We start from the raw sequence: 24,982 nt of genomic DNA on the forward strand, positions 1-24,982 counted from the left end.
CACAAGAAAGGAAAGGGCCGGGGACCGGCAGGGCGGGGGCGGCGAGGGCGCGACGGTGCGCTCTCCCGCCCGCGCGCTCCCGGCGGCGCCTGCCCGGCTTGGGCGCGCCCGAGGCCGCTCCCGCTCCCTTTCCCCTCCTTCTTTTCCCCCGCGTTACTGGAAGGGCTGTGTGGGAGAGACCCAGAAGCACCCGAATTTTCGAGTGCGGGGCCGGGGAGGGCCGGGCGGCCTCTGCAGGTCAAAAGAAAACTAAAAGTGCGTCTTGTTCGCGCCTCTTCGAAGGCGGCTGCTCTCTGGAGAGCCCTGGACGCCGGGATTGCGCCTCCCTTTGCCGACCCGCCTCCCCCCACCCCCCCACCCCGACTTCGCTGAGGCGGCCTGGGCCCGCGAGGCGCGGGAAAGGGCAGAGAGAGAGAGAGGAATGAGAAAGTGTCACGATTTCTTCGGCAGCTCCCTCCCACACGGTCCCCACCCCCAGTTTTCTGGGTTTTGCCGCCGCCGCTGGGGAAAGGGCTGATTGGTTTTGCGTCAAAGGACTGCATTTACTCAGTCCTGCTGGGAGAGGCACGTAAACAGCTTGGCAGGCAGCGCTCAGGGATTTTAAGACACACACACACCTAAGCCCCCGCGGCCACCGCGCGCCCCGCCTGCCCCGCGCCCCGCGCCCGGCCACCGAGCTGGGGACTCCGCCCCGGCAGTCGCGGCGGAGGTCGGGGAGTCTGGCTCGCCTCGCCTCGCCTCGCCTCCCCGCGCGCGTCCTTGGGGATGGAGCTCAGGACAGAATGTGTTTTATAACTGTAAACAATGACCCCGAGTATTGTTTGGGATTACCGTATCTTGGGGCCATTGGGGCGGCCAGATGCCGCCAGCCGTCCCGGAAACGCCAGCGCTTTATATAGAGCCCCGGGAGGGCTCTGAGTTCCCGGCTCTATTTTCTTTCCTAGCAACACCCCCACTTTACAGATAAGGAAACCGAGGGGCCGGAACTGTGATGTGTGACAGCGCACAACGCATCACAAGTCTTCACGCACCTTCCCGTTGGGTCCTCACGAGGATCTATGGGGGTAAAAATGGCGCCACTGAAGAGTTGGGTAAACTGAGGCTAAAGCAGAGCCTGGACCGGACCCAAGCTCCTTGACTCCTAGTACAGTGCTCCTCCGGGTCACCCCCGCAGGAGGGTTTAGGTTCCAGAGTTGACGAGGGCCTTAGGAGGGTACCTGTCTCAAGCCCTTCATTTTATAGGGAGACACCGAGGCCCAGAGAGCTCCAGGGACTCGCCTGAAGCCCCACAGCTCGTCAACGGCACAGCCGGGCTCAGGGGCTCCAAGGCCTGCGCTCTTTACCCCAACCTCGCCCCGCCCGGCTCGACGAGGCGGGAAGACCTAGGAGTCCGACTACTTGGCTCCTTGAACTTCGCTCCAAAACAGCTGAAGACAGTGTTCGCCCACACCTTCTCCCAGGCTTCCCTCCTTCCCTGTTTGTTGCTGTTGTTGGTGTGTGTGTGTGTGTGTGTGTGTGTGCGCGCGCGCGTGTGCTTTAATTTCCAACACACTGGCGTTTGCTGTTAATGCCCGATTGCTCCTATTAGATGCGTTCCGATTGCCCGGCATAGAGGGCGGTCGGGATGTCTTGACTTGATTAATTTCGTCTCCCAGGCTACTCCTACGAAATTAATTGGGGAGAGAGAGAGAGAGAGATGGGGGGCAGAGGGAGCAGTGTGCAGCCGGTCACTGAAGGGAAAATTAGGCAGGCCGGCCCCGCCCGGCGGCGCCGCGCCTCGCCCAGCCCGGCCGCAGGGCGGCGTGGTACCCTGGGTGCCCGGGGCGCCCGCTGCACCCCGCGGCGCCGCAGAGGGCGCCGACGACCACGCGCGGCCGCGCCCTCCCTGCGAGCTGCTCTCCGCGCCCGGCGCTCGGCCTGGCGTCGGCGCCGCACTGAACCGCCTGTCTCGCTCTTCAGAGCTGTGATTATTCTCCAAAACCCGGCGCCGAGGCCCGCGCGGCCGCCTCCGGGGCCGCCCCCCGCCCCTTCCCAAGGCCGGGGGTGGGGGGGTGGGGAGGGGACTTGCGGCGCGCTCCGGAGCCCGAGAGGGAATCCCTGTCCCTACACGTCACCCGAAAGCAAGGGAACCCGCACTCGCGTCCTCTAACGCAAATGACCATCTTTGGCAACCTGCGCCAATGGAACAGACCAAGGGCGCTGAGTCCGGGAGGGGTGTGCGGGGGCGGGCTAGGGCCGCTTCGGCTCCCCCAAACCGCGGGGGCCAGCCGCTCCCACCCGCCGCCGCCACCTTCCTTCCTAGCGCTGGGTGTGCTGCTGGCGTCAGCGCAGCCGGGAGAACAGGCAGGGAGGGGAGCGCTGCGCCCGCCCCCTCTCGCGCCTCTTCCTCCTCCTCCTCCTGGGCCTCCTTCCCCCGCCTCCCCGCGCGCTCCTCCCCGCAAGGTTGACGTGAGTGAATCCACATGGTACAGGGGCTGGAGAATAAAGAGTGTGGAGTTGAACTCGTGCCATTGTAGTGACTCATCTCGGGCAGAGCACAGGGGCTCCGAGCGAACCAGCGAGCAAGTGAGCGGCGCTCGGCGGGGACCGAGGGAGAGAGAGACGCGGACGGGCGAAGCGGGCCTGTCCAGGAGCGGGCGCCCGGGGAAGGGGTGCAGGTCCAGTCGCCCGAGCCGCGGTGCCGGGAGCGGGGCCGCGTCCCTCTCAGCTTTGAATCCCACGGGCTACGGGACGGTCGCAGGCTGCCTTCTCCCAATCCAGTGTCCGAGCCGCTCCGAAACTCCGGCGGCGCGTTGGCCACAGGAAGTTTATTTTCAGTGTCTTTTCTAAAAGGAGGAAATAGAAGTTTCTCCAAGCGGGCAGCCTTTCTCTTCGCCTTATTTTGCCCTGCCCGAAATCGGGGGGTCCGCAGACCGGGCTGCTGGCGTGACTCGCCGGGCTCCCATTCTTTTCTAATTTCCAATTTTTGATAGAACCGGCGGTCCCGGCTGGGCTCCGACTGCGCGCGGGGGCGGGAGGGCGCGCGCGCAGGGGAGGGACCGAGGGACGCGCCGACTTCTTAGAGGGAGGGACTGGGTCCCGCGGCGCCGGTCGAGCAGGAAAGAAGTGCGGCGCCCGGCGCTCAGGGGCCACTGTTCCCGGGTGTCGCCGCCTCCCGGTTCGTGCCGCCGCCGTGGGGGAGAAGCCGGGGAGCGGAGACTACAGCCCAGGCGCAGCCCGCGGGGAGCGAGCGCGCAGCAGCCGGTGCGCGGCCGCGGCAAGGGCGGGGAAAGAAAGGCACCCTGTTTCCGCTCGGGCCCCCACCGCGGATCATGTACCAGGATTATCCCGGGAACTTTGACACCTCGTCCCGGGGCAGCAGCGGCTCTCCTGCGCACGCCGAGTCCTACTCCAGCGGCGGCGGCAGCCAGCAGGTAGGTGCGGGGCCGGGGCGCACCTGGCGGGGCGGGCGGACCCCCGTGCCCTCAGCTCGCCGCCTCTGCCTCCTTTGCTTTGCTTTTCCCTGTCTTGACTTGGCGAGAAATTTCCTCTGGGCCACCACTGTAAGTGCTGGGTTTTCGTCCTGTCCTGCCCATCCCCATCACTTTTCTCTTTTTAAACACTGGAGCGAGGAGTGGGTTGAAAGCCGACAAACCTTTTCCTTCACACGACATCTTACCCGGACTAGCTCCTTGAGCACCAAGCCTGTTACCTTCTCCTTACCTCCTCTCCCGGGAATCCTACACCCCCTTTCCCTCTTTCTCCTTGGTAGACAAAAAAAAAAACAAAACAAAACAAACAAAAAACAAACAAAACACCTTTGTACCCTCCCCTGCTCCTACAGGAACGCCTCTCCCTCTCTACTCCGCCAGCCTTAGTTTATTTCTCAAAGACATTGGGAGTGAGGGTGAGGCTTGCTGCTCTGGGAATCAGGTGCGAAGGTCTGGAAGGAGGGGGTCAGCCTGGATTGGCTCTGGGTGGCCTCTGTGAGCCCCGCGCCCATCCATCCCCGGTTAGGGTCCGAGCGGGGAGCCTGCACTGCTTGTCCGAAGGGGGGTGCCTTGAAGGTCCGGAGGTACCTGGGACAAGGACGCCTACAGAGAGAAGTGGGGGAAAGGCTCCTGGGTGGTTCTGGAAGCAGAAAAACAACTTGTTTCTAAAGCAGCCGGACTGGTTTGCACTGGAGGGATTCTGCGTGTGATCTATGTGCCTGTAAACACCAGAAAGGTGCTGGTGGGGTGGTGGTGCGGGTGAGGTGCCCTTAGCAGCCCCCCACCCCCCACCCCCACCCCCAGACTTGTGAGGGAGCTGGCTAAAAAGGCCACTCCAACCTGAAGCTGCTGGTCAGGATCTAGCCAAGTGGACTGCACCAAGAGTTGCTCTGGTAAGGCGGTGGCCTTGGCTTCCAGAAGCCCCAGCCCGGTGGACCCCGCTGGAGTATAAAATGGAAACACGGGTCTCTTTGGGATCTGAATCGCCTTGTTCCAAAGTGATTCCCCATACCTGGTGAGTCCCCACAATGGCTTTTCCGTGTCTTCCCTTTATCCCGCCCCCCTGGGGTCCCCCTAAGTCCCCACTGTAGAGAGCCTGGTCTGTGCGTGGAGGGTGCAGTCAGCGCACCCTTTGTGATGAGCGCCAAGGGGATGAGTTTAAAACCTTATCGCAAAAGTGTTTGATGTTGTTTGCTTTCCAGCCCCGCTAGTGGTTTGTATTGAATCCAAACATCAGGCAAGGGGCTGGGGTCAGTTATGCCCATTCCCTCCCTCTCCGATCCAACAAATCCCCAAACATCCCTCTCCTCCCCGAGTCAGGAACGGGGGGGGGCGGGGGGGGGGCTCTTTTGATTTCTTGTCTGTTCGTTGGCTGCTGTTGCTGTGGCAGTTGTCATTGAAATAGAACAATCCTGCCGCCTGGCCTGGCTTTGCTCAGACCCTGGGGCCTGCATGGGAAGTCAGACCGGACACCAGTGCCCCGATTGAATAATCTGTGTCACTAGGGCTTTGAGCCCAGGATGTGAGCGGAGGCAATTCCCTGTTTTGGAAGAAAATCAGACAGGAAACCGGTGCTAGGAAGAAGGAAGAGAACTCAGTCCAGCAGAGTGTAATGGGGCCTCATTACCGAAGCCAAAAGCAGCTGTTGGCTAATTCCTAGCATGCTGTAACACATGAGGATTTTGCAATTAGTAATAACTAGTGCATGGGGTTCTTGAATATACGCCTGCCCTTGGCCCAGCAGCTTGAGTGAGGTGCCTTCAAAGCAGAGGGATTGGCAGGGTAATGCCACTTTAGACAAGTTTCTCAGCCTGTCCACTCCTGGCTGGGGCGGGTTTGGGGGGGGGGGGGGCGGGTTAGGGGGGGATCCATCACCTCTCCACCTTTGAGCAAATCTGTCCTATGGTCCTAAGGACTGACTTTGAAAGGCTTTTGTTACTTCAACAAGTCTGTGCTACGACCCCACCCAATCTCCAGGTAACTTTATTACACACCAGATAAAACCTATAATCACTTTATTTCTCCCAGCTTCCTTTACGGGGAGACTGCCGGCAGTTAGCGATGGGCCGTCCTCCTCTGTGGCGTCTCAGTGGACCAATCCCTGTAAACCACTGTTCTCTGGTTTTCCCTTGGGCAAGTGAACATTATTTTTTTCCTGATCTCTTTGTTTGTGGGGGCTCATATTCCTGATGTTTGTTGCTGTTTACTCAACCCAGAACTTTCCTCTCCTCTCGAGCTTCCTAAAACACAGGTCATGAGTCCCCGTGGCTGGGGGGTGGAGGGGTGGGGGAGATAACTTTTTGTCAAAACCTCTGTTCTTGTATATGGCAGGAACTCGAAGCATGAGAAATATTTCCTGTCCCAGTTATAGTTTTAATCTCTGAGGTTGGTCATTGGTGATTTTGTTCTGCCGGTGATTGTTGCACACATCTCCCCTTCCTGGCTTTTTCTTTGTGTTGTTGTTTTCTCTCTCTCTCTCTCCTGACTTTCCTAGGAAAACACCTCCCAGATAAATGCCCTGCCTGGCTGCTCCACTATTACGGTTTCAGGGCCTGAGCATTACGCAATCCCACCGGTTACACAAACACCGGTCATTTCATAACTTGTTTTCATCAGCTGGGTCCCCTTTTAATGAAAAAAAATAAAACCAAAACAAAAACAAGACCCAGACCTTTTCCAAGGCTGCCATTTGTCTGCTCCTCAGATAACTTGTGAAAATAAATCAAGGGGGACAGTTCTTTTTTGGAATCAAGGAATCCCAGACTACCTCTCGTCTGCAGCAGCCACCCTTTCCCAAGAGACAGACACACACACACACAAAATTTCCCGGAGTGAACTGTTGCCAACTGTACCAGGCTGGGACATTCCTCACATCAAAGAACTTTTACCAGAAATGACTGTGATTCCCAAGTCAGCCCTAATCGTGCCTCTCTAGTGCCCCCTACGGGACATTCTTAGAAGAACCATCTGGGGAATGTATTTTTCCAGCTCCAGAGAGTTAACTGGGTGAGTTTTTGAAATTCTTAGGATTTTTTTCTTTTTAGTTCAGGACAAATAAATGGCATACACTTAACAGCGGTTACCTCGGAACTGCTTGACGTTGAGATGCAGTTTTTCAAAAAATTTTCTTTTGTTCTAAATAAAACCTGGTTGAAAAGGAGTGCTTTTTTTTTCCTCTCCCCATTTTAATGTCTGTCTATTCATTAGGGTGCCAGCACAATGGCTTCAGATTCCGCACGCTTGTTTCCTTGATGTGCTGTGGTAGGAGACTGGGCATTGTTTTGGTGGGGGATGGTCTTCAGAATTTCAGGGAAGGAGGGAGGTATGTATTAAGGGTCTGCTGCCTTTCTTTTCTTTTTTTTTTTTTTTTTTTTGGCCTTGATCTTACAGTCGTCATAGATTAGGATCAAACAAAATGTTACCCCAGGAATTTGTCTGTTCCGTTGATTCTTGATGGTGGAAGTCAGCGTCACTTTTTCACCCAAGTGCGTGGGGTGAAGCAGCAGTCATGTATTGTCTTGAGTGGCAGTTGAATTTTTCTTTCCCGCCCGCTGCGTGCGTTTCCATTCCTTTATTTCTGCCTGCCTTATTTTCCAAGGTGAGTGTCAAGTTAGGAGCCTCGTGGTGTTTTTTTCTTTTCTATCTTAAGACAAGCACACCAGAGCTTATACATCCAAATCACGGTTGTCCCTTCATGGTTGCTCCTGGAGGACACTACACACACATGTGAATGCTGGGGCTTAGTCAGACTCCGAAAGGTCTCACAACACCCCTCTTTTGGAATTGCCTTCAGCAAGTTCTTCTGAAAAATCCTTCCTGCTAACAAATCTTTGTCCTTGGAGGTAAGTTTGACATTTGGAAATTATCAGGAGACTTGACATCTTAGGGAATCACATCTGACGGACGTGTCAGGTCTGGGTGGTCCGGTTGGGTCCACGGTCCACAGCAGAGCGTGACTCCGAGTCCTGTTGGTCTCAGGTCTGGAGTTTGCCCGGGAGAACAGTTGCCAGGACAGGGCACCCCAAAGCAGGCACCTTTGCCATCTGTACCTTAGGGGGTATTTTTCCTCTCTGTTAAACAGGAATAAAAAGACTGGCTTTGAGAATTCAGGAAACGAACTCTCTGGTCTACTTGTTGAAGGAAAGAAAGAAGTGGCATCGTTACTTGGTGGATATGTAGTATTCATGTTGAATACGGTATCTTTTGGTGGCCACATCGTTTCAAAATGGTGACAGCTGCCCTGATTGAGGCAGATATATCTGTTGCAGTCCCCACCTCGTAACTCTACCCCTCTTCAACCCGCCGGGCTGGAGAGGGGAGCTCGAGTTCTCTTGCTCAGCACTGGCTCTTCCTGTCACATGGCAGCGACGTGGCCATGCTCACGCTGCTGTGGTTGTAGGGGAGGTGGCGTGCCCTTCCCATTGAGAAGATCTGTCTGAGGCGCCCACAGAATAGTGGAGAAAATTCCCTGTATTTTGGGGTGGGGTTTCTGGTCCAAATGGCCCTGGGAGGAAAGAAATGGGAACCCGAGGGAGTAAGTCTGCAGCAGCCACCTTCTTCTGTTCCTGCCTTTTCCTTTCTCCCCTGATTTTCTCCCTCCTGGCAGGTAGGTAGAGAAGGGTTCTTTCCCGGGAACCTGGGAAAAGGAGGACGTTCAGAGGAGGCAGGTTACCCGCCATCGTGTTTTTATACTGTACAGTTTGGGGAAACCACGAGTTCTTAGCAACCCTTTCCATTGTGGCCTACGTGGCTTGCTCAGGTGGGGATGAAAAGTCAAGGTAACGTTCAGTGTTGCTCTGTGAAGACTGGCTGAATCCCATGTAGAAGGCTTTGGAGGACATCCCCGAGTTCAATAAAAATACAGAACATCGGAGTCAGACTGGGCCTCACCAGGGGGGTTCTGGGGTTATGAGGGAACATTTGCATTTACCCTCTTGTCTTTCCCTGAGCCAGACTCCTGGGATGTGGGACTTTTCCTTTTCCTGTGCTGGGAATCTAAAAAAAAAAGGGGGGTGGGGGAGGGGGAGAGGATTCTTAAGAGCCATACCTACCTGACTGTGGAGACAGGCCACAGGCATTCATGGGGTTCATGGCTTGAGCGCTTGGTGGCTCAGTCTAATCAGTCTGATGGAGAAATGTCTGGCCAAGGGGATGGGCCAAGAACGCCAGCCCCAGCTGCCATCTCAGTGCCGTTTCTGCCCCGCTCAGAAGTGGCTGGGATAAGCCCTGCCCCATCCATGTCTGCAGGAAACGGGGGAGCCCAAACCCTAGTTCCGAGACCCTTCTGTAGAAGGCCGTGGTTGTAACCCTCATTTCTGCACCCGAGGCCTTTGTGTAAAGCTCAGGAAGGTCATTTTCCAAAAAGCGGCAGCTGCTGGGCTGCAGAGACCTCTCTGATCGGATGACGCTGAGGGGGCCATCGGCGCCCTGTGTTCTGAGCTGCCTCTCAGGCAGTGGGAGGAGGACACGCATACGAACTGAGCAGCCCCTGGCACCCTTGCATCCAGGTGCTGCGGAGTAAAGGAGGGCCTGTCGCCCAGGGACCCGCGGCAAGGCTGGTGAGGGCTCGGACTTCAGCTCGGGGCTGGAGATGCAGGTGCTGAGCCAGAGCCCGTCCCTGTGACCGGCCGGGCGGGTCAGAGGAACACCTCGGGTCTGATGTGTTGCTTTCTCGCTTCCTCTCTTGGTTCTTTTCCCCCAAACCTGAGCCTAGGAGACGGAAATGTCCCTCCAGGACAGGAGGCACCCAGCGATGGCCCCGGTATTTTCATAAGGAAGGTTTAATGGAACCCAGGCCCCCTGTTTGTTTACACATTGTCTGTGGCTGCGTTCACGCTGCAGTGGCAGACTGGAGTAGTTGCAACAGAGACGGTGCGGCCCACAAAGCCTAAAATATTTACTGCCCGGCCTTTTACAGCAAACGTCAGCCAAACCCTCCTCTGAGAGGTCAGCGGGGGCCAGTTTGTCCTTTTATGGGCATTCTTGCCCACCCAGAAACCGACAGGATGGCACAATTAACTACAGCATGTGGAGGGCTTGCCAGGTTGGAATGCCACACAGACATCCAGCATCTTTGATCCTGTCCCTAGATGTGGAGCTTCCCGGGGAGCTGGGGGGGGGGGGGACCCCAGAGGAGCCAAGGGAAGTCCCGGGTCACCTCCTCTAGCCCCCGTGCCCAGCACACACCTGGTGCTTGCAGCAGGAATCGAACCACCCTAATGCCCACCACTGGGAACCTCGTCTTAGTGCCTGTTCAGTGTAACCCGTTCTTAGAGAACCACGATTTAACCCCAGGTTTACCTTGGGCCTGTTGGCAAGGAGGAACGCCAGGCCGGGACCACAAACTCCTCGCCTCACCTCTTCTCTGAAATAACACCTTCAGAGGTGAGACAAGACATCTGCCAGATCTCACTTCAACTTGTGTGTGTCTCCAGAGGCTCCTCTGGGAGACAAAGCCTCCTTTATCAGCCCCAGTCCCCTCTGGGGATGGGACGGTGTTTACAGCCAGTGTGTTATCCAGATGGCTTTAGCTCCCTCTCAAACAAGGTGTACCTGCATTTAGAGGCAGTCATTACCTCTGTCTTGCTTTTATTGCTGTCTTGTTTTGTCTAGACCAAGCCATCGCTGCAAGGAATCTGGCTGGGGGCCGGGAGCGCATTCCCTGCCATCGAGCCAGCGGGCTGAGGGCCCTGCGAGGGGCCGAATCCTCTGCCTCCTCCTGAGGGATCTTAGTGTCCAAGCTTTGCTTCTGATTTTCTGCTCCCCCTGGACTGAAATGGGGGCTCTTTTGGTGCTTGGAATGAGGAGTGAATTTCTTGGGTGCTTTCCGCAAAGGAAAGCTGACAGTTCCCCACCCCAACCCCCATAGGTGGAGGTCAAGGTCACGTTAAACCCTGGATGCCTCAGGGGGTCCTTCAGACCCACAGCCTGACTTGGGAGACAAATGGAGTGAAATGTTGGGTGCTTCCCAGGAGCGGGGAGCTGGCAGTTCTCCCCGGAGCCATCCGTGCGGAGCGCACAGACGACGATGATGATGATGATAACGTGATGGCGGTGGTGACAGCAATGGCCATGCCGCCTGCCATTTGTTTGCGGCATTTCTCAACCCTGGCTGCACATTAGAATCTCCCCAGGTGGTTTTTAAAAATACCTTATCAGAACCCCACCCCAAACCAGTTATTTTAGAACGCTAATGGCGAGGCTGGCTCCAGCCTTGGTGTTTTGAAAAAGCTCCTCAGACTATTCTAATGTGCAGCCGGGGTGAGAACCACGCGTGTGCTTTTATAGCCTGTGATTACAAGTAGCTACTAATTTAACCCTCAGCACAGGGCAGTGAGTTTGGTGTGAGCATTCCCACTTAGGCAGGGAAACTGAGGCCTCAGGTTTGCCAAGGCCTCAAAGCCAGGCCTCCCGACTCCAAGTGCAGGGCTGACTCCCTGCCAACACGTTCCCCACCCCCCCCCCCCCCCCCCCCCCGCAGCCTGAGAAACAGCCGTCTGGGCCCAGTACTCCCGGTGCTTCTGCACGCTCTCAGGGCTCTGCCTCCGCAAAGCCTCGCCCTGGTTGTCTGTTTTCTTCCTAAAGATCGTTTCCCCATGGAATCCTTCCTTGTTCACTGCACCCTTCCCTCCCTCGCATCACACGCGCACACGCACACGCACAGGCACACCCACACGCACATGCACATGCATATACATCTTCTTTGCAGTCAGCTCCTGATAAAAAGCCCAGTTGTCTGCCTTCTGAGGCAACACAGAATCCCTTGCACTGGGCAGCTCTCCTCACGGAATCCCAGAATCCATTGCACAGGAAGCATCACACAATCCCTGAATTGATTGCACTGGGTGGCATGCTCCATGGCATCCCAGAATCCCTTGTGCCAGGTCCCTCTCTTCACTGAATGCTTTTGGCCTGGGGCCGTCTGGGCGGTGAGGCAGCCGCACGCTGCCACCCGGACTAGGGTCAGGCAGTTGGAAGGGGAATGAGCCAGGAAGGGTTCTCGGCTCCCTCCGATCCCATGAGGTGCTCTAAGGGCCCCTTCATTTATACAACAGGAGCCCAGGTGTCATCACCAGCGGCAGAGACAGTGGGGCGGGGGGGGGGGGCGGGGAGGGGAGAGGGGGGAAGCTGCCATTGCTGCTAATACCGCTGATCCTAGTTGGTGTGATTGGGCCTGAGTGGGGGGGGTGCTATAGTGTCCATGCTAATGATGGCATAATGACAGCGGGATTGTGTCGGAGGTCAGACAGAGGTGCGGGGCCTCCTGGGTGAGAGGCGAGGTCTGCAGGGACCCTCGGCAGAGATGACCTGATGCTCTGTCTGAGGGCAGGGGCGGGGGCCCAGCACGCGGGCTGTATTTTGTGGGAGAGCTCCGGCCTCCTTGCGGGGTGACCTGGCTTTATCAGCAGAGTGGCCTGGGAGCAGTTCATCTCTTTAGCCTGCCTTTCTGCCTCTAAAATGGCGATCATGGTAGTTCTTGCCTTGGGGGGGAGGGTGGGGGAGTAATCTAGGTAAAAACACCACCGTGCCTGTCACTCAGTGTGTGCTTGGTGCGTGCTGTTATTGCTGTCGTCATCGGACCCTCCAGGTCAGGGGAGAAAGGAGTGCAGGCTCTTTTTATAGAAACAGGAAACTTGTGAGGATGAGGGCTCTTTCTGTAGGGGAGCTCTTCCCCGAAAGCTACGTGTTTGTGGGAGGGGGGTGTCCCTTCTTTCTCCCTCCTTCTCTCACTTTCTAGTAGCTGCCCCGAGGAAAGGCCAGGCCCAGCTGCCGGGGAGCACGGCCCCGTGGAGCTGTGGGACTCTGTCGTCACCTTACGTTTTAAGTAGAAAGCTTCCTGCTGCGTGTTCAGAGGGCGCTGCAGCGAGGCCTGGGCGAAAATTAAGAGAGAGAGAGAGAGAAAAGTCTGAGCTGGCAGCACCAGCGTCCCACAGATGCATGGCTGAACACGGGGAGATAGATCTGTAGACAGGAGAGGCACCGCATGTCTGTCCCAAGCAAGAGGGGGTGAAGGGCAAGGTGGAGGTCAAGGGCAGTCGGGGGAGGCCTGGCAGCACCCGCTACCACTTCCAGTCTCGTGGGCGGGAGGACACCTTTTCATGGCCCCGACCTCACCCTGATGGGATCACAGCTCCATTCCGATCCCGCTGGGAAAGGGACAAGAGCAGGTACGATATGCTTCCTGACCCTGGGAGTCATTGGCAGGTGACCCGGGGCCTCGGGAGGCTCAGGTGGGAGGCCAGCCCTCCTGCAGATGGGCACATAGCTGGCCTGGAGGGACCCAGAGGGGGCCTGCTGAGTGTGAGCGGCTAGGGACCACATCTGTCCTAGAAGTCATTTGGGATATGATGACCTTCTCACTGAGGGATGGAGTCCCCGGGACTTCATTCAGGGAGCCCATCTGACATGGGGCCCCAAGAATAGGTAAGATTCCCCTGATTCTTGGATGTGCAGGATAAGCCCACCCGTGTCCTGACCTTGGTCCCCCCCAGCGTTGACCCTGCTTTCTGCTGGCGTTTGCCTCTTGTCTCTGCGTGTCCTGTTCTGCTCAGCACTCCTTGGCTCAATCCTGTTTTTCTCATTTCAGAAATTCCGGGTAGATATGCCTGGCTCCGGCAGTGCCTTCATCCCCACCATCAACGCCATCACGACCAGCCAGGACCTGCAGTGGATGGTGCAGCCCACGGTGATCACCTCCATGTCCAACCCGTACCCCCGCTCGCACCCCTACAGCCCCCTGCCGGGCCTGGCCTCTGTCCCTGGGCACATGGCCCTCCCGAGACCCGGCGTGATCAAGACCATCGGCACCACTGTGGGCCGCAGGAGGAGAGATGAGCAGGTACAGCTCCGATCTGCATCGAAAAGCCACGCCGGTGGCTTTCGGGGCCTCGTGACACAGTGTGCTTTTTTGCAGCCTGGCGGGGGAGCAGGGTCAGGGTTCTGGGGTCACCGGGAAGAGAGAAAACGAGGGGCCAGGAGCGCGTGATTTCCATCGTGGAGGCAGAGGTGGAGACCTGAGGTCAGGTCCGGCTCTGTCACCTCCCGTGTCCCTTAGGAGCTCTGTCTCAGTATCCTCAGCTGCAGGGTGGGGATCGGGGTACCTGCCAGCCAAGACTTGTTGCCACTCGAACGCGGCCAGGCCCGGGAAACACCTTGTAAGTGGTGAGGGGTCGGCAGACGGGAAGGACGGTTGGGCCTGCCTGCAGCAGGGTCCTTCTTGGTCCTTAGCAGAGTGGCCAGAGGACAAGCAGCCAAGGAACCCTGGCCAGCTTTTCGGGATTAGCCCTTCACTGTCTCCCAGTATCTGGGGCAGGCAAGCCGCCCAGCAGACCCGAAGGGTCGCACTCTAGGCCGGTTCCGCCCACAGAACTTCACCTGCCTTCCACCGAGGTGTCCTTGGCCTCCACTGAAGCAGGATGAGTGCTGGGATGAGTGTCCTGGGGCAGGACTGGGGTCCTTGGAGCCTGCCCAGCTGCTTCAGCTGACCGGGGTGAGCGGGGGAGGCCAGGCAAGGGGCTCAGCTTGGAGGAACCAGCTGGCTGGGAGGGACCAGAAAATGGGGGCGGGGGGGAGGGGCTCTGCTCTCTAGTCAGCATCCACCCGACACCCAGAAGGCCCCTTGTGCGCACCCCCAGGGAGCCAGGCAGCCCAGACCCCCTGATTCCAGAAAGAGCCCTCAGAATCATGCGTAATTCCAGAAAGGAGGGCATGAGCTGTCCAAGTGCCCCATCTGCACCCCTTCACGGATGACTCGACCAAAGCTCAGACATCCCTGCTGGGGCCACTCAGCAATGCGAGAGGAGCCTGGACTAGAACCCAGTGCCCGGGACTCCCTGTGCAGTGATCTGCAGCGCCATGCCACCAGGAGTCCAGGGAAGAGGACATGCTATAGCGGGGGAATCCCTTTTTCCAATAAAGTGTTGACCTGCAGAGCCCCTCCGATGACAGCATCGGACCCTCCGCTCTGGGACCCTCCGCTCTGGGGCCCTCCGCTCCACAGTGTTCCGGCACAAGGACCTTTAAACACGGTCCTCTGGATAATCGTGACCCGGGGCCAGGAGTCCCCAGGATACTTGAATTACAAGGGTCACTCTCCAAGGAGCCGGAAGCTTCTGCAGGGGCCCTGCTCCTCTAGGACAGAGCTGGGCCTTGTATTCACTGCGTGCTGGCTTGTTCTGTTCGCAGCAGGACCCAGGAGGGTGGCACGGGAGGGCTGTGCAAGAGATGCTGTAAGCGACACAGCTCCCAGTTGCTGTTGGGCTTCTGCTGGGGTGGGTGGGGAGGCAAGTGGCCAGGATTCCCCTCACCGTTGCCTCCGTAACTGCAGTTGCAGATAATGCAGTGGCAGCGGTCCTCGTGTCTTCCTGAAGCATGCTTCCTCCTTAAGCTCTGCCGTCACCGGGGAGCTGGATTCTCCCTGTGTGCGACTCCCGAGAGACAGCCAGGCTTGTGGGAGGGACTCTGTGGGGGGAGGAGGACAACAAAGCGAGATGCACTGAACACTCTTCATCCTTTTCTGGGCTCAGCTCACACCAGATTGAGAAGTTTATGCCTGAAAGGGATTTTGGAGACCAGCTTTTTAAAAAAAAAAAATGTTCCCTCTGCGCCCATTTTACAGATGAGGAAACTGAGGCCCAGAAAGGAAAAGGGCCGTGGCCAGGGTCACACAGTAAGTTAGTGCAGAGCCAGGGCTGGCCTCCACCTCCCTTGACCTCCAGGCCTGTGGTTTCCCCACTGCACCATCTAGGCGTGCCCTAAGACAATCTGTCTGGAAAATTTCCTTCCTTTTTTGAGAGGGAGGGAGAGAGCCAGGAGCATTTTGTTTCATGTCATTGTCAATTAGGAGTTCAGACAATCATCCGGCAGCTTGGAGGAAGCCTGGGCGAAGCCGGGGCGAAGCCTGGGCGGTAGCATCCTCAGCCTTGGCTCTCTGTGGTTCCTAGCCCGAGGGTCTTTTCCCTGAAGCTTGCTTCTGCCTTCCTGACCTCCCCCAGGGGAGGGGCCTGCTACAGGAGCCAGCCTGGTGCCTCCCTTCCCTCCTCCAGCCTGCCCAAGGCTCCCTCTGAGCCCAGGGGCGGTGACTGAGGAGACAGGGAGGGGCGGGTGTGTGTGGCTTGTGGGTGGGTACACGGTAGTGCTGACACACTCAAGCTGTAGCCTTGTTGATGTCACCACCCCTGAACATTTCCTATGCCCACAGCTCCCACAAGTTGCCCGCCCCAGACCTTACCAGCTAGGAAAGAGACGTCTAGGCCAATGGGGAGGCCACAGGTTGTCCTGAAGCAGCCAAGGGGGAAGGGAGGCCCAAGTGGACCATCCCGCCTTCCATCAGTGCGGGGGCGGGGCTCGCAGAGCCTGGTGGGGAGCCTGAGCCCAGGCCTGCTGCAGGGCCATCCGGCTGTCCTGGGAACTGTGGGCTCAGGTGGAGACACATTGGGGAGCAGCAAGTATTCAGGGCCTCGGCAAAGTGGCCTCATGACGTCAGCCAGGCAGCGGGCCCGCCCCGCACAGAGCAGGGTGTCCAGATCCCTGGCCTCTGGGTCTCCGGTCCACTCGGACTCTTCTGGGACTCAGAAAAAGCACGACAGAGGAGACCTCGGAATCGCATCTTCTTCCTAGCACTCTCTAGTTAGAGGATCCACACACTGCATCTCATCTGGTCCTCACAGACTTTATGGAAGGCAGGACAGGTCCTGCTGATCCCATGTTACAGATGGGAAGCCTAAGGCTTAGAAGATTCAGTGATTTTGTCCCAGGCCACACAGAAAGGCCGTGGCTGGGCTCTGCTCCCCGCCGGCCTGATACCTCTCAGAAGAGAGGGTGTGGGGCCCGGGGCTCTCTGGGGGAAACGGAAGGTTTCAGAGGCTGGGACTGAGGCCAGGACTTGAGGGAAGTGGAGGTGGGACTCGGCTGTGGGATCAGGTTTTAGGAAGGGGCCTGGGCAGCCGTGGCCGGGGCTGAGGGACACGGTGAGGGAGGAGCTGGTGAGAGAGGAGCTGGCCTGGGTCTCCACCCAGGAGGTGGGAGCGGCAGAGGAGGGGGAGGAGTGTGGTCTGACGTTCTGGGAGTGAAGGGGTCCCAGGGCCAGACACAGATGGCTGGGTGCTCGGCCCAGCAGAGCCCGGGAGGCAGGGACCTGACGGCTGGCCGTCTCCCCAGCCCGCCAGGCGTCCCATCTCCCTCTGCGCCCGGTATCCGGCCTGCTGGGGGAGGATTTGAAAGCTGAGAAGGTGTGATGAGCTTGTCTGTGTCTGAGCAGTAATTGGCACATTTTCATGCCAGTGTTTGGAGAATTTGGATACGGGGCTCCGGCGACGTGGGGCCACGGGGTCACCTCAGTGTCAACAGGGATGGGTGTGTCCTCTCTGAGGCTGTGCCCTGCTTTGCTGTTCCAGACGGCACAGCACAGCGCAGCAAGCGCGCTGAGGGCTCAGGGGGCATCCCAGGGGCCTGCCCGCCCCCACCAGGTGGCCTGGGGCATCCCTCAGGGGGGCAGCGTCTCTCCTCCCCTCCAAGAGTGGCTTTGGCTTTCTTCCCCAAGTGTCCCGAGAGAGTGAGACCCAGGTCTGAGCCCCTCAGAGTCTTCTAAGCCCCCAGGACTGCGCTTGGCGCGTGGGTGTGCCGTCCGTGAAGGATAACCACACGCGATGGTCTTTCCTTTTGAATTGCCCTCTGCCTTGGCCCGCAGCCGTGTCCCGTGTCACCCCGCCTGCAGGGCATTGGGTCAGAGCCCTGGGTGGGCTCTGTGTCAGCACTGCGGAGTGGAGCAGAGGTCTTGCCCTGTGGCATGAGTCACGGCCCCTCACCAGCCTCGTTGTAAGAAGCTGGACTGAGTCCTGTGGGGGAGGGTTGCTCACTCAGTCCTCTGATAAACCTCGAACCCCTCAAACCGTGCCTGGCACGTAGAAGGTGCTTGTGTGCTGAGGGAGCGGATGTGGTGGGCAGGGGGAGTTGAGGTGCCTGAGGCTCCTCCTCCTTTGGCCCATCCTGTCCCGCCTCGCGGTGTGTGCCAGGCCACGGCTGGGTCCTCGGGTTGAACTGAGAGCAGCTGGCAGAGGAAGTCTGGAGTGGGGTGGCATCCTGGACCCTCCTCCCTCTGGCAACAGACCATCCCCCCCACCTGCAGGGTGGTTCTTCCTCGGGGCCCAGCCACTTAGCCAAATGGGGATAATGAGGCTTGCAGAGCAGGCGGTGATGGGGAGGGGTAATTAGCCCGGGTTTGGAAGAAGCTGCTTTAGTGGGTGGGGCCGGGCCTGGCTGGCACGAGGGGACTCCCTGGGGGAAGCAGCCCAGCTCCCTCTCGCTGGCCTTGGCACAGAATCAGGGCTGACATGACAGATGCTGCTGCCGTCATGCCTGGGCCGCGTCCCTGACCCGTGGCTGCCCTGTTCTCCTTGTGCACGTGGGACATCACCTATGGGGTGGGTTCAGCCCTGAGTGTCCTCTGAGCCTGGCCGAGCTTCTCTTGCCTTCCTGCCTCCCTCCCCAGCCCCAGAGGGGCTTCCTGCCCTGCTTAAGATGCAGCTAAAAAAAAAAAAAAAACCCAAAAAGCTGGGGAACCATCCCTGAACTAACCAGGACCTCTGCCTTGCCTCTAGCTGTCCCCTGAAGAGGAGGAGAAGCGGCGAATCCGGAGGGAAAGGAACAAGCTTGCCGCTGCCAAGTGCCGGAACCGCCGTCGGGAGCTGACGGAGAAGCTGCAGGCGGTGAGGCATCTGCGTGGGGTGGGGGTACCCCCGGGTGGGCTGCGCGGGGCCCCAGGCTCCCGGCCTCCCAGCCTCTCCTGCCCACTAGTGGCCTACGGATGGGTTCGTGGCGATGCACCCTCCTTCCTTTGTGCGTGTCGGGTAGCTCTGGCCTGGTTAAAGGGAGAGGGACGGAGGGAGCTGGCCCTTGGCACCAGCCTGGGCCCAAGAGAGAAGAGCTGGGCCGCTCCGTGGGCCCAGTGCCCTTTCTCACTCAGAGTCTGAGTGTTCCCTGCTCTCAGACCTGCTGGGGCTCCCGGGTGAGGGATGGCAGACTGTGTGGGCATTGCCAGGCCCCAGGAGCCACGGCAGGCCTAGACCTGCCCTCTGCAGGGCTGCTTCCCCAGTTCCCAGCCACCCCCATGCCTACTGCCGGCAGGAGTGGCCCAGCTCGCAGACGTGACCGGTTTGGGGCTGGGGGCGCCTGCTGTCTGGTCTTGATGGCCTCTGGGTCTGGTGGAGACGGGTCACCTGTCGGCGGAGTGGCACTCTCCTGGGGCGTTCTCACACCTCTGTGGGCAGGGGCTTCTCCACCTCTGCTGTGAGCCCGAAGCTGTGGCCTCGGGACCGCGTTCTGCCCTCGCGAGTCACTCTCCCCTGCTGCCTCGTTGCCCACACCTGGGGGCCCGTGGCTCTGCCCCAAAGTTTGACCTGACCACTGTCACACAACTCGCTCAGAGCCTGCTCTACCGGACGGGCCGTCCGCCACGTGGAGGAAACCCACAGCTAGGACAGGCTCTCCTGGGTGGAGTGTTTCCAAGTGAGGAGATGAGGGAGACCCTCTCGGTGGTCCTTACAGAGACCAGCCAGGATGGGGGCTTTGGAAATCACCAATTACCTTGCGCATCCCATCACCTTATGTAATCCTCCCAGGCACCACGCACCTGCGCCAGCTCCTCTCGTCCACCCTGGGGCCCTCGCTCTGGGGTATTGCATGTGCCCTGCGTGGATTGATTCTGTGATGCCTGTACTAGTGCCCCCCGGAGGTGTTCCTTAAAGTCGGGAGGGTGAGGGGGAGTTTTCTGTTGCCACGTGAGGCGGGTCCATATGAGTGGTCAGCACTCCGAGGGGGGACCTCCCCTCCCAGGAGAGCCCTCTTCAAGGCCAACCATTCAAGGAGCCAGGCCCTCTGGGTCTACGCGGGGCGCTCCTTACCACCAGCCCAGAAGCCTCACACCCCGCTCCCCCGCCTCCCCACCCCCAGCCCAGCCACCCAGGCCCCTGAGCCACATCCTCCACAGGAAACCCTCTCAGAAGCTCATGACGTTCGTCAGACCCTTGAGACAGATGGAAACTTTTTTCACTCCGGAATAGGCTGTACTCCATTTGGTGACGCTCTGGCCCCGTTCTCCTCGTGCTTGAACGGGAACCCGTGTGTCGGGGGGACGGAAAGTGGGAGGAGGCTGGTGACACACACCTTCTCGGCTGCCATGACTACCCCTCCGTGTGCGCGTGTGCACGTGCTGCTGCTTTGGCTTTGTGTGGAAGGAGGGGCTGGGGTCCTTGCAGGTGGACCCTGCCGTCCTCAGGTGCCCGCCCGGCTGCCAGGCGCCTCATCCGCTAATCAGGGGGGCTGACCTGAATGCCCGGCAGCGTTCTCTGAGTCCCGAAACACACGCTTCTGAAATCAGAGCGAAGAGGGGAGGAGGGGCTGCGGTGACCCCACCACAAGCCGGGCAGTGTCCTGGGCTCCGGTGCTGTCCTCCTGCCTGGAGTTCAGGGCATCCACCCGCGGGCTCTGGGCTCGGGAGGCAGATGCATCGGGGTCAAGTCTGGGCTACCCACCTGTTGGCTCTGTGACTTTGGGCAAATTGCTACACCTCTCTGAACCTGTCGCCTTACCTGCAGAGTGGGTTGATGATAATACCTGCTTCAAAAAACTGCTAGAGGATGGGATGGGAAAAGGCCTCTGAAGCGCTTCCCTCGGTGCCTGGCACCACGCAAGCGCTCAGTCGTGGCCACACCGGGTGTCCATCCACCTCCTTTCTCCACCTGGAGCTTTGGAAATAAAGGGAATCCTGAGCCTCCAGGTGACTCGGCAGCCGTGGGGTCTGCGGCCCGGGGTGCGCTGGCTGCTTCCAGAATCGGTCCTCCGAGGACATGGCTGGGTTTCCTTTCGTGCCTGGATTTGAACTGCCTGCTCCGAGCAGGTCCCTGGCAGGTTGCAGCCCCTTATGGTCCCCCTCTTTCTCCCGTAGGAGACGGAGGAGCTGGAGGAGGAGAAGTCGGGCCTGCAGAAAGAGATCGCCGAGCTGCAGAAGGAGAAGGAGAAGCTGGAGTTCATGCTGGTGGCCCACGGGCCCGTGTGCAAGATCAGCCCAGAGGAGCGCCGGTCGCCCCCGGCCTCCGGGCTGCAGCCCCTGCGCGGCGGCGGCGTGGGCGCCGTGGTGGTGAAGCAGGAGCCCCTGGAAGAGGACAGCCCCTCGTCCTCCTCGGCGGGGCTGGACAAGGGCCAGCGCTCTGTCATCAAGCCCATCAGCATCGCCGGGGGCTTCTATGGGGAGGAGCCCCTGCACACCCCCATCGTGGTGACCTCCACGCCTGCCATCACTCCGGGCACCTCGAACCTCGTCTTCACCTACCCCAGCGTCCTGGAGCAGGAGTCGCCCGCCTCGCCCTCGGAGTCCTGCTCCAAGGCTCACCGCAGGAGCAGTAGCAGCGGGGACCAGTCCTCAGACTCCTTGAACTCCCCCACCCTGCTGGCTCTGTAACCAGCGGGCCGGGGGTCCTCATCGCTGCCTCCTCCCCGGGGACCGGCACCTTCCAGCGCTCCGGGGCTGCGAGGGCACGAGGGGGCCCTGCCAGCGAGCTTCCTGGCTCTGGGACTGAGGAGGCACGGGCAAGAGGCGCTGGAGGACCAACCTGGGTGATCTCTGAGAAGTCCCGGAACCTCCTCCCTCGTCCACCTGGCAAAGCAAATCCTGTTTCTTGAAACGCCTTGGAGAACGGAGTGGGCGCCGGGCATCTCTCTGGCTTCTGACGCGCCTGAAGCTGGTGTGGACCATTCCTGTGCCGTGGTTACGCAGCGTCTCTGGAGTGAGGGTGCCCTTCCCTGCCCACCGAGCATGCCCGTGGCCTTTCGGTATCACCTTCCCTCCATTTGCCACTTCTGCTCCCCACCCACCCCCACCCCCCCAGTGTCAATTTCACTTCCTCTTGGTTTTTATCCAATTTGCCACGACATTTCATCTGGGTGGTCTAACTATTAAAACTTCGTTTCTGGAGACGTGGCAGCAGGTGGCTCTCCTGCTGGGGCGGACTTGTCCAGAGGGGACAATGTGCAATACGGAACCTTCCTCCCCCGACACTCCCCGTCACTACCGGCTCCGGAGGCCCCGGCAGAGCTCCGTGGGCCCTGGAGGAGACGCCCCGGCCTGGGGAGGCTCAGGACCGTCCTCCCCACCATCGGAGACGTCCCCCGGCTCTCCGCGGAGCGGCTTGGCCAGAAGACAGGGCGTGAGGGAGACAGCCAGGGCACAGGTTGTGTTTGCCAAATGCCTAATTAACAGGCCAGGAATAGTGCCAACTAGCCACACGGTGTTCTCGCCGGCTTCCTTCACCTGGTGTCTTGAGCAGGACGTCTCCTGTAATTACTGCCTCGCCTCTCTGCCCCTGGACCCTTCTCTGCAGACCAGGGAGGTGTCCCTCCCTCGGAACCACACGTCACTCCTTGTCCCAGCGGCTCTGCCCTCCCCACCCTGGCTCTTAGGGTGACGCCACCACAGAGGTTTAATGAGCTTGGGCCTGGACCCTCCCCAGGTGGCTGCAGGTGGCCCCTCCCCAGGCTTCAAAGGCGCCTTCACTGTGGATGGAAGGCAGGGGAGGGAGGAGGCGGCAGCGGAGTGGGGTTTGCCTCACCCCCGCCCGGGTACCCGGCTTGCCCTGTCCTGGCTGCTCATCACTCTGAAGTGCCCATGGCCATTGGATGGGTCAAGTGCGGGTCAAGTGCTTTCTCTTTAGACTCCCCATCCCCCTGACCCCAGTGTGTTCCTCGGGTCCAACGGCTGGCCCAGAGCGGTTGCTATGGCTTAACGGCTTGTGCCCCATTCCCGGGGCCGGCCGCTGAGATGCGAGATCAGATGAGATGCTCTCCCTGCCAGACAGCTGCCCCCTTCCCACAGGGGGAGGGGAGGGAAGCTCCCTCTGGCCCTGAAGAGCAAAGCTCAGCGTGGCCCCTGCCTCCCACCCGCCCAGCCTTTTTCTCACAGCCTCTTTGGCCTCTGCTGGGCTGGCGCTCCGAGGGAGCCCGGCTGTCCTGACCCAGCTCTGGAGATTATTGTGTGATAATTTAAACTGTTTCGCAGTTGTTTAAATCAAACCCGGTGGGGGGTCAAAGGAGAGGGCAGTGGCACTGGGAGCACACCTGTTCCTTCACACACCTGGGCCTCTGCTGGTCAGTTTCATGTCTGTCACCTACTAGACACAAGAGTGGGATGGTGCGTGCTTAGGATACACCGCCCGCTGGGACTGGAAGCCGCGTGTGGAAGGAGACGCCTAGAGAAAAGGGGTGTTTTCTGAACACACTTTACAGATGCCGTTTCCCACATCCCTTGTCTGTGACGCTGCCCTGCAGTTCCAGAGGCTGTGGGAGGGGTGTGCCTAATTAGAAGGGGCAGGAGGGGTTCCGGCTTCAGGTTAATCAAAAGAAGAAGCCGGCCAGGGGAAGCCCAGCTCGGAGGAGCTTCATCATCTCAACTGGTGTTTGTGGCCAAGTGGGAGCTCTTAGCCTCTCTCTCTCTCTCTCTCTCTCTCTCTCTCTCTCTCTCTCTCTCTCTCCTCTCTCTCTCTCTCTCTCTCTCTCTCAATGAAGCTGCTTTCTGGTGTTTCATTTCTCAGAGCCCCTTCATGCCCTAGTTTGCACAGCGCTGACCCCGAGGCAGGCCACAGTCTGTGACTTGGGGCCGGGCTGGACATTCCTGAGATGGAGTTTGGCTTCCGTGCAGATTTCCAGCTGCGTTGGCTTTGGGACCAGCAGCAGGCAAAGCCCCAGGACCTCCGACGCCTCGGGCTGCGCCCCATCCCGGGCCCTGGCTGTGTTCTAGGAGGCGGCTGGGAGGTTTGGGGGGAAGGCGGCTGTTGCACCTGTCGGGAGCCCCTCCTCAGGTGCTTCCTCTGGCTTGTTCTCCAAGTGCATGCACACACGCCCCCCTCCCCCGTGCTCCAGAATCACCAGACGGCAGGCCAGCTACTTCCTCCTGCGGGGCTCCCGCTACGGGGACAGCTGCCGTGGGGGCTTTGCACCGGGGCCGGGAACCGCCAGGCTGCCCCTGTGTCCCCAGCAGGGAGGCAGCTGGCGGGACTCCGGCTGGGCTGCTGGCAGCCCTGGGGCAGCTCAGGGCAGGCCTCTGAGAAGCGAGCATGAACACAGCCTTGGCCACCTGGCTGGCCTTGCTGGGAACTGTCCTCCTGGCCGGGGGATGGGGACAGCTGCTGACACAGGAAGGAGAGGAGGTCCCAGGTGAAGCTTAGGAAATCGCTGGAGCCAGCTCTAAGCAGAGACTTAACTCGGGGGAGGTTGTCAGAAAGACGCCATTGTTCTGCCTGTGTGCAAGGCCAGGGGTGCCCACTGGCCAGTCATACCAGTGTCTCAAAGCCAGGAGCCATCAGAGGCTGCTGCTGCCCTTCCTCGGGCTCTGGGGGAAGGAGTTTCCTCTCTGCTCCCACGTGGCTCCCAGTGTCAGGGTGGGCTCGACTCCACGCACATGGGGACTTCTCTGCCCCGTCCTTGGTGGACCAACCGTGCTCCTTGCTGCCCCCCCCGCTTAACTTTCAGGTTGATTTCCTTCCTGACCAGACATCTGTGAGGTCCCTTTAAGAAGGAAAAGAATTAAGCACCTACTATGTGCCAGGCACTGTGTTAGGCACTTTTAAATAATACCCTCTTTCAGATGAGACGAAGGAATGAGGACATGCCTTCGTAAAGGCCCCCGAGAAACGGATAAACAAAAAGCTGGAGACGAGAAGGTCTTTCCTCAGAAAGCCAAGGCAAGATTGTCTTCAGCCTGAGGTTTATTCCCGAAGACCCACCCCCTACACGATCCCCCCACCTCTCAAGCTCTTCTTCCCTCTATCTTGTGATGTGCTCCCTTGCACTCCTCAGATGGTTGGAGGGGTAACCTGAGTCCTTATAGATTTTGTGGACCAATAGGGTATGTATAACTTGCTTTAAAAAAAAAAATGTAAGTAAATGGGTCTTGCTACTTTCTGCTTGTTGAGTCTTTTTGGCATTCATCTTCAAAGCCAGCATCTCACTATTTATTAACAGGTTGGGGTGTGTGTGTGTGTGTGTGTGTGTGTATGTGCACATGTGTGTGTGTGTGTGTGTGTGCATTTCCAGGTGTGCCTGTGTCCTCCTGCAGCTTTCAAAAGGAAACCCAGTCACCCCACCACTCATTTGACATCTCCTCGTGCTTCTAGTGCTTTGGCCGGACATCCACAAAGGGTTTTAAATTTTCCAGGGCTCACGTGTTCAGGAGGGGCGGGGTCAAATTTTGAGGAGGGTGTGGGAAGGGGAGGGGGAGGAGAAATGGACGTTTATTTTATTATTTATTTTAAATGTTTACATCTTTGTGCTGTACCAAGCCTGAATAGAAACAGATAGCATTAAAGTACTCAGTTCCTCTCTCCCTCTCTTTCTTCCTTATTTTTTTTTTTTAAATTAGGCTAATGATGCTTTTTTTTTGGTTTGTTTCTGAAATGATTTGTGACTTGCGCTGTATAAACTGTATAAAAAGGTTCCGTTTTTTAAAGATGAAATTGTCACTCCTC

The 24,982-nt window shown here is 58.7% G+C and overlaps 1 protein-coding gene across 2 annotated transcripts; it reads left to right on the forward strand.

Moving 5' to 3' along the window:
* Positions 1-2,311: 2,311 nt before the first annotated feature.
* FOSL2 (FOS like 2, AP-1 transcription factor subunit) lies at positions 2,312-22,984 on the forward strand. Of its 2 annotated transcripts, none has more exons than XM_008162279.3 (4): positions 2,312-3,413; positions 13,057-13,308; positions 18,068-18,175; positions 20,413-22,984. In XM_008162279.3, exons 1-4 carry the CDS (start codon positions 3,312-3,314, stop codon positions 20,923-20,925), a joined length of 975 nt encoding a protein of 324 aa, XP_008160501.1. In that variant the 5' UTR covers positions 2,312-3,311; the 3' UTR covers positions 20,926-22,984. The 2 variants fall into 2 exon arrangements, with proteins under 2 accessions (XP_008160501.1, XP_027995994.1); XM_028140193.2 differs by lacking the exon at positions 2,312-3,413 and adding an exon at positions 4,370-4,485.
* The last annotated feature ends 1,998 nt before the right edge of the window (positions 22,985-24,982 follow it).

The sequence above is a fragment of the Eptesicus fuscus genome, chromosome 16, assembly GCF_027574615.1.
Source record: "Eptesicus fuscus isolate TK198812 chromosome 16, DD_ASM_mEF_20220401, whole genome shotgun sequence".
NCBI lineage: Eukaryota > Metazoa > Chordata > Mammalia > Chiroptera > Vespertilionidae > Eptesicus > Eptesicus fuscus.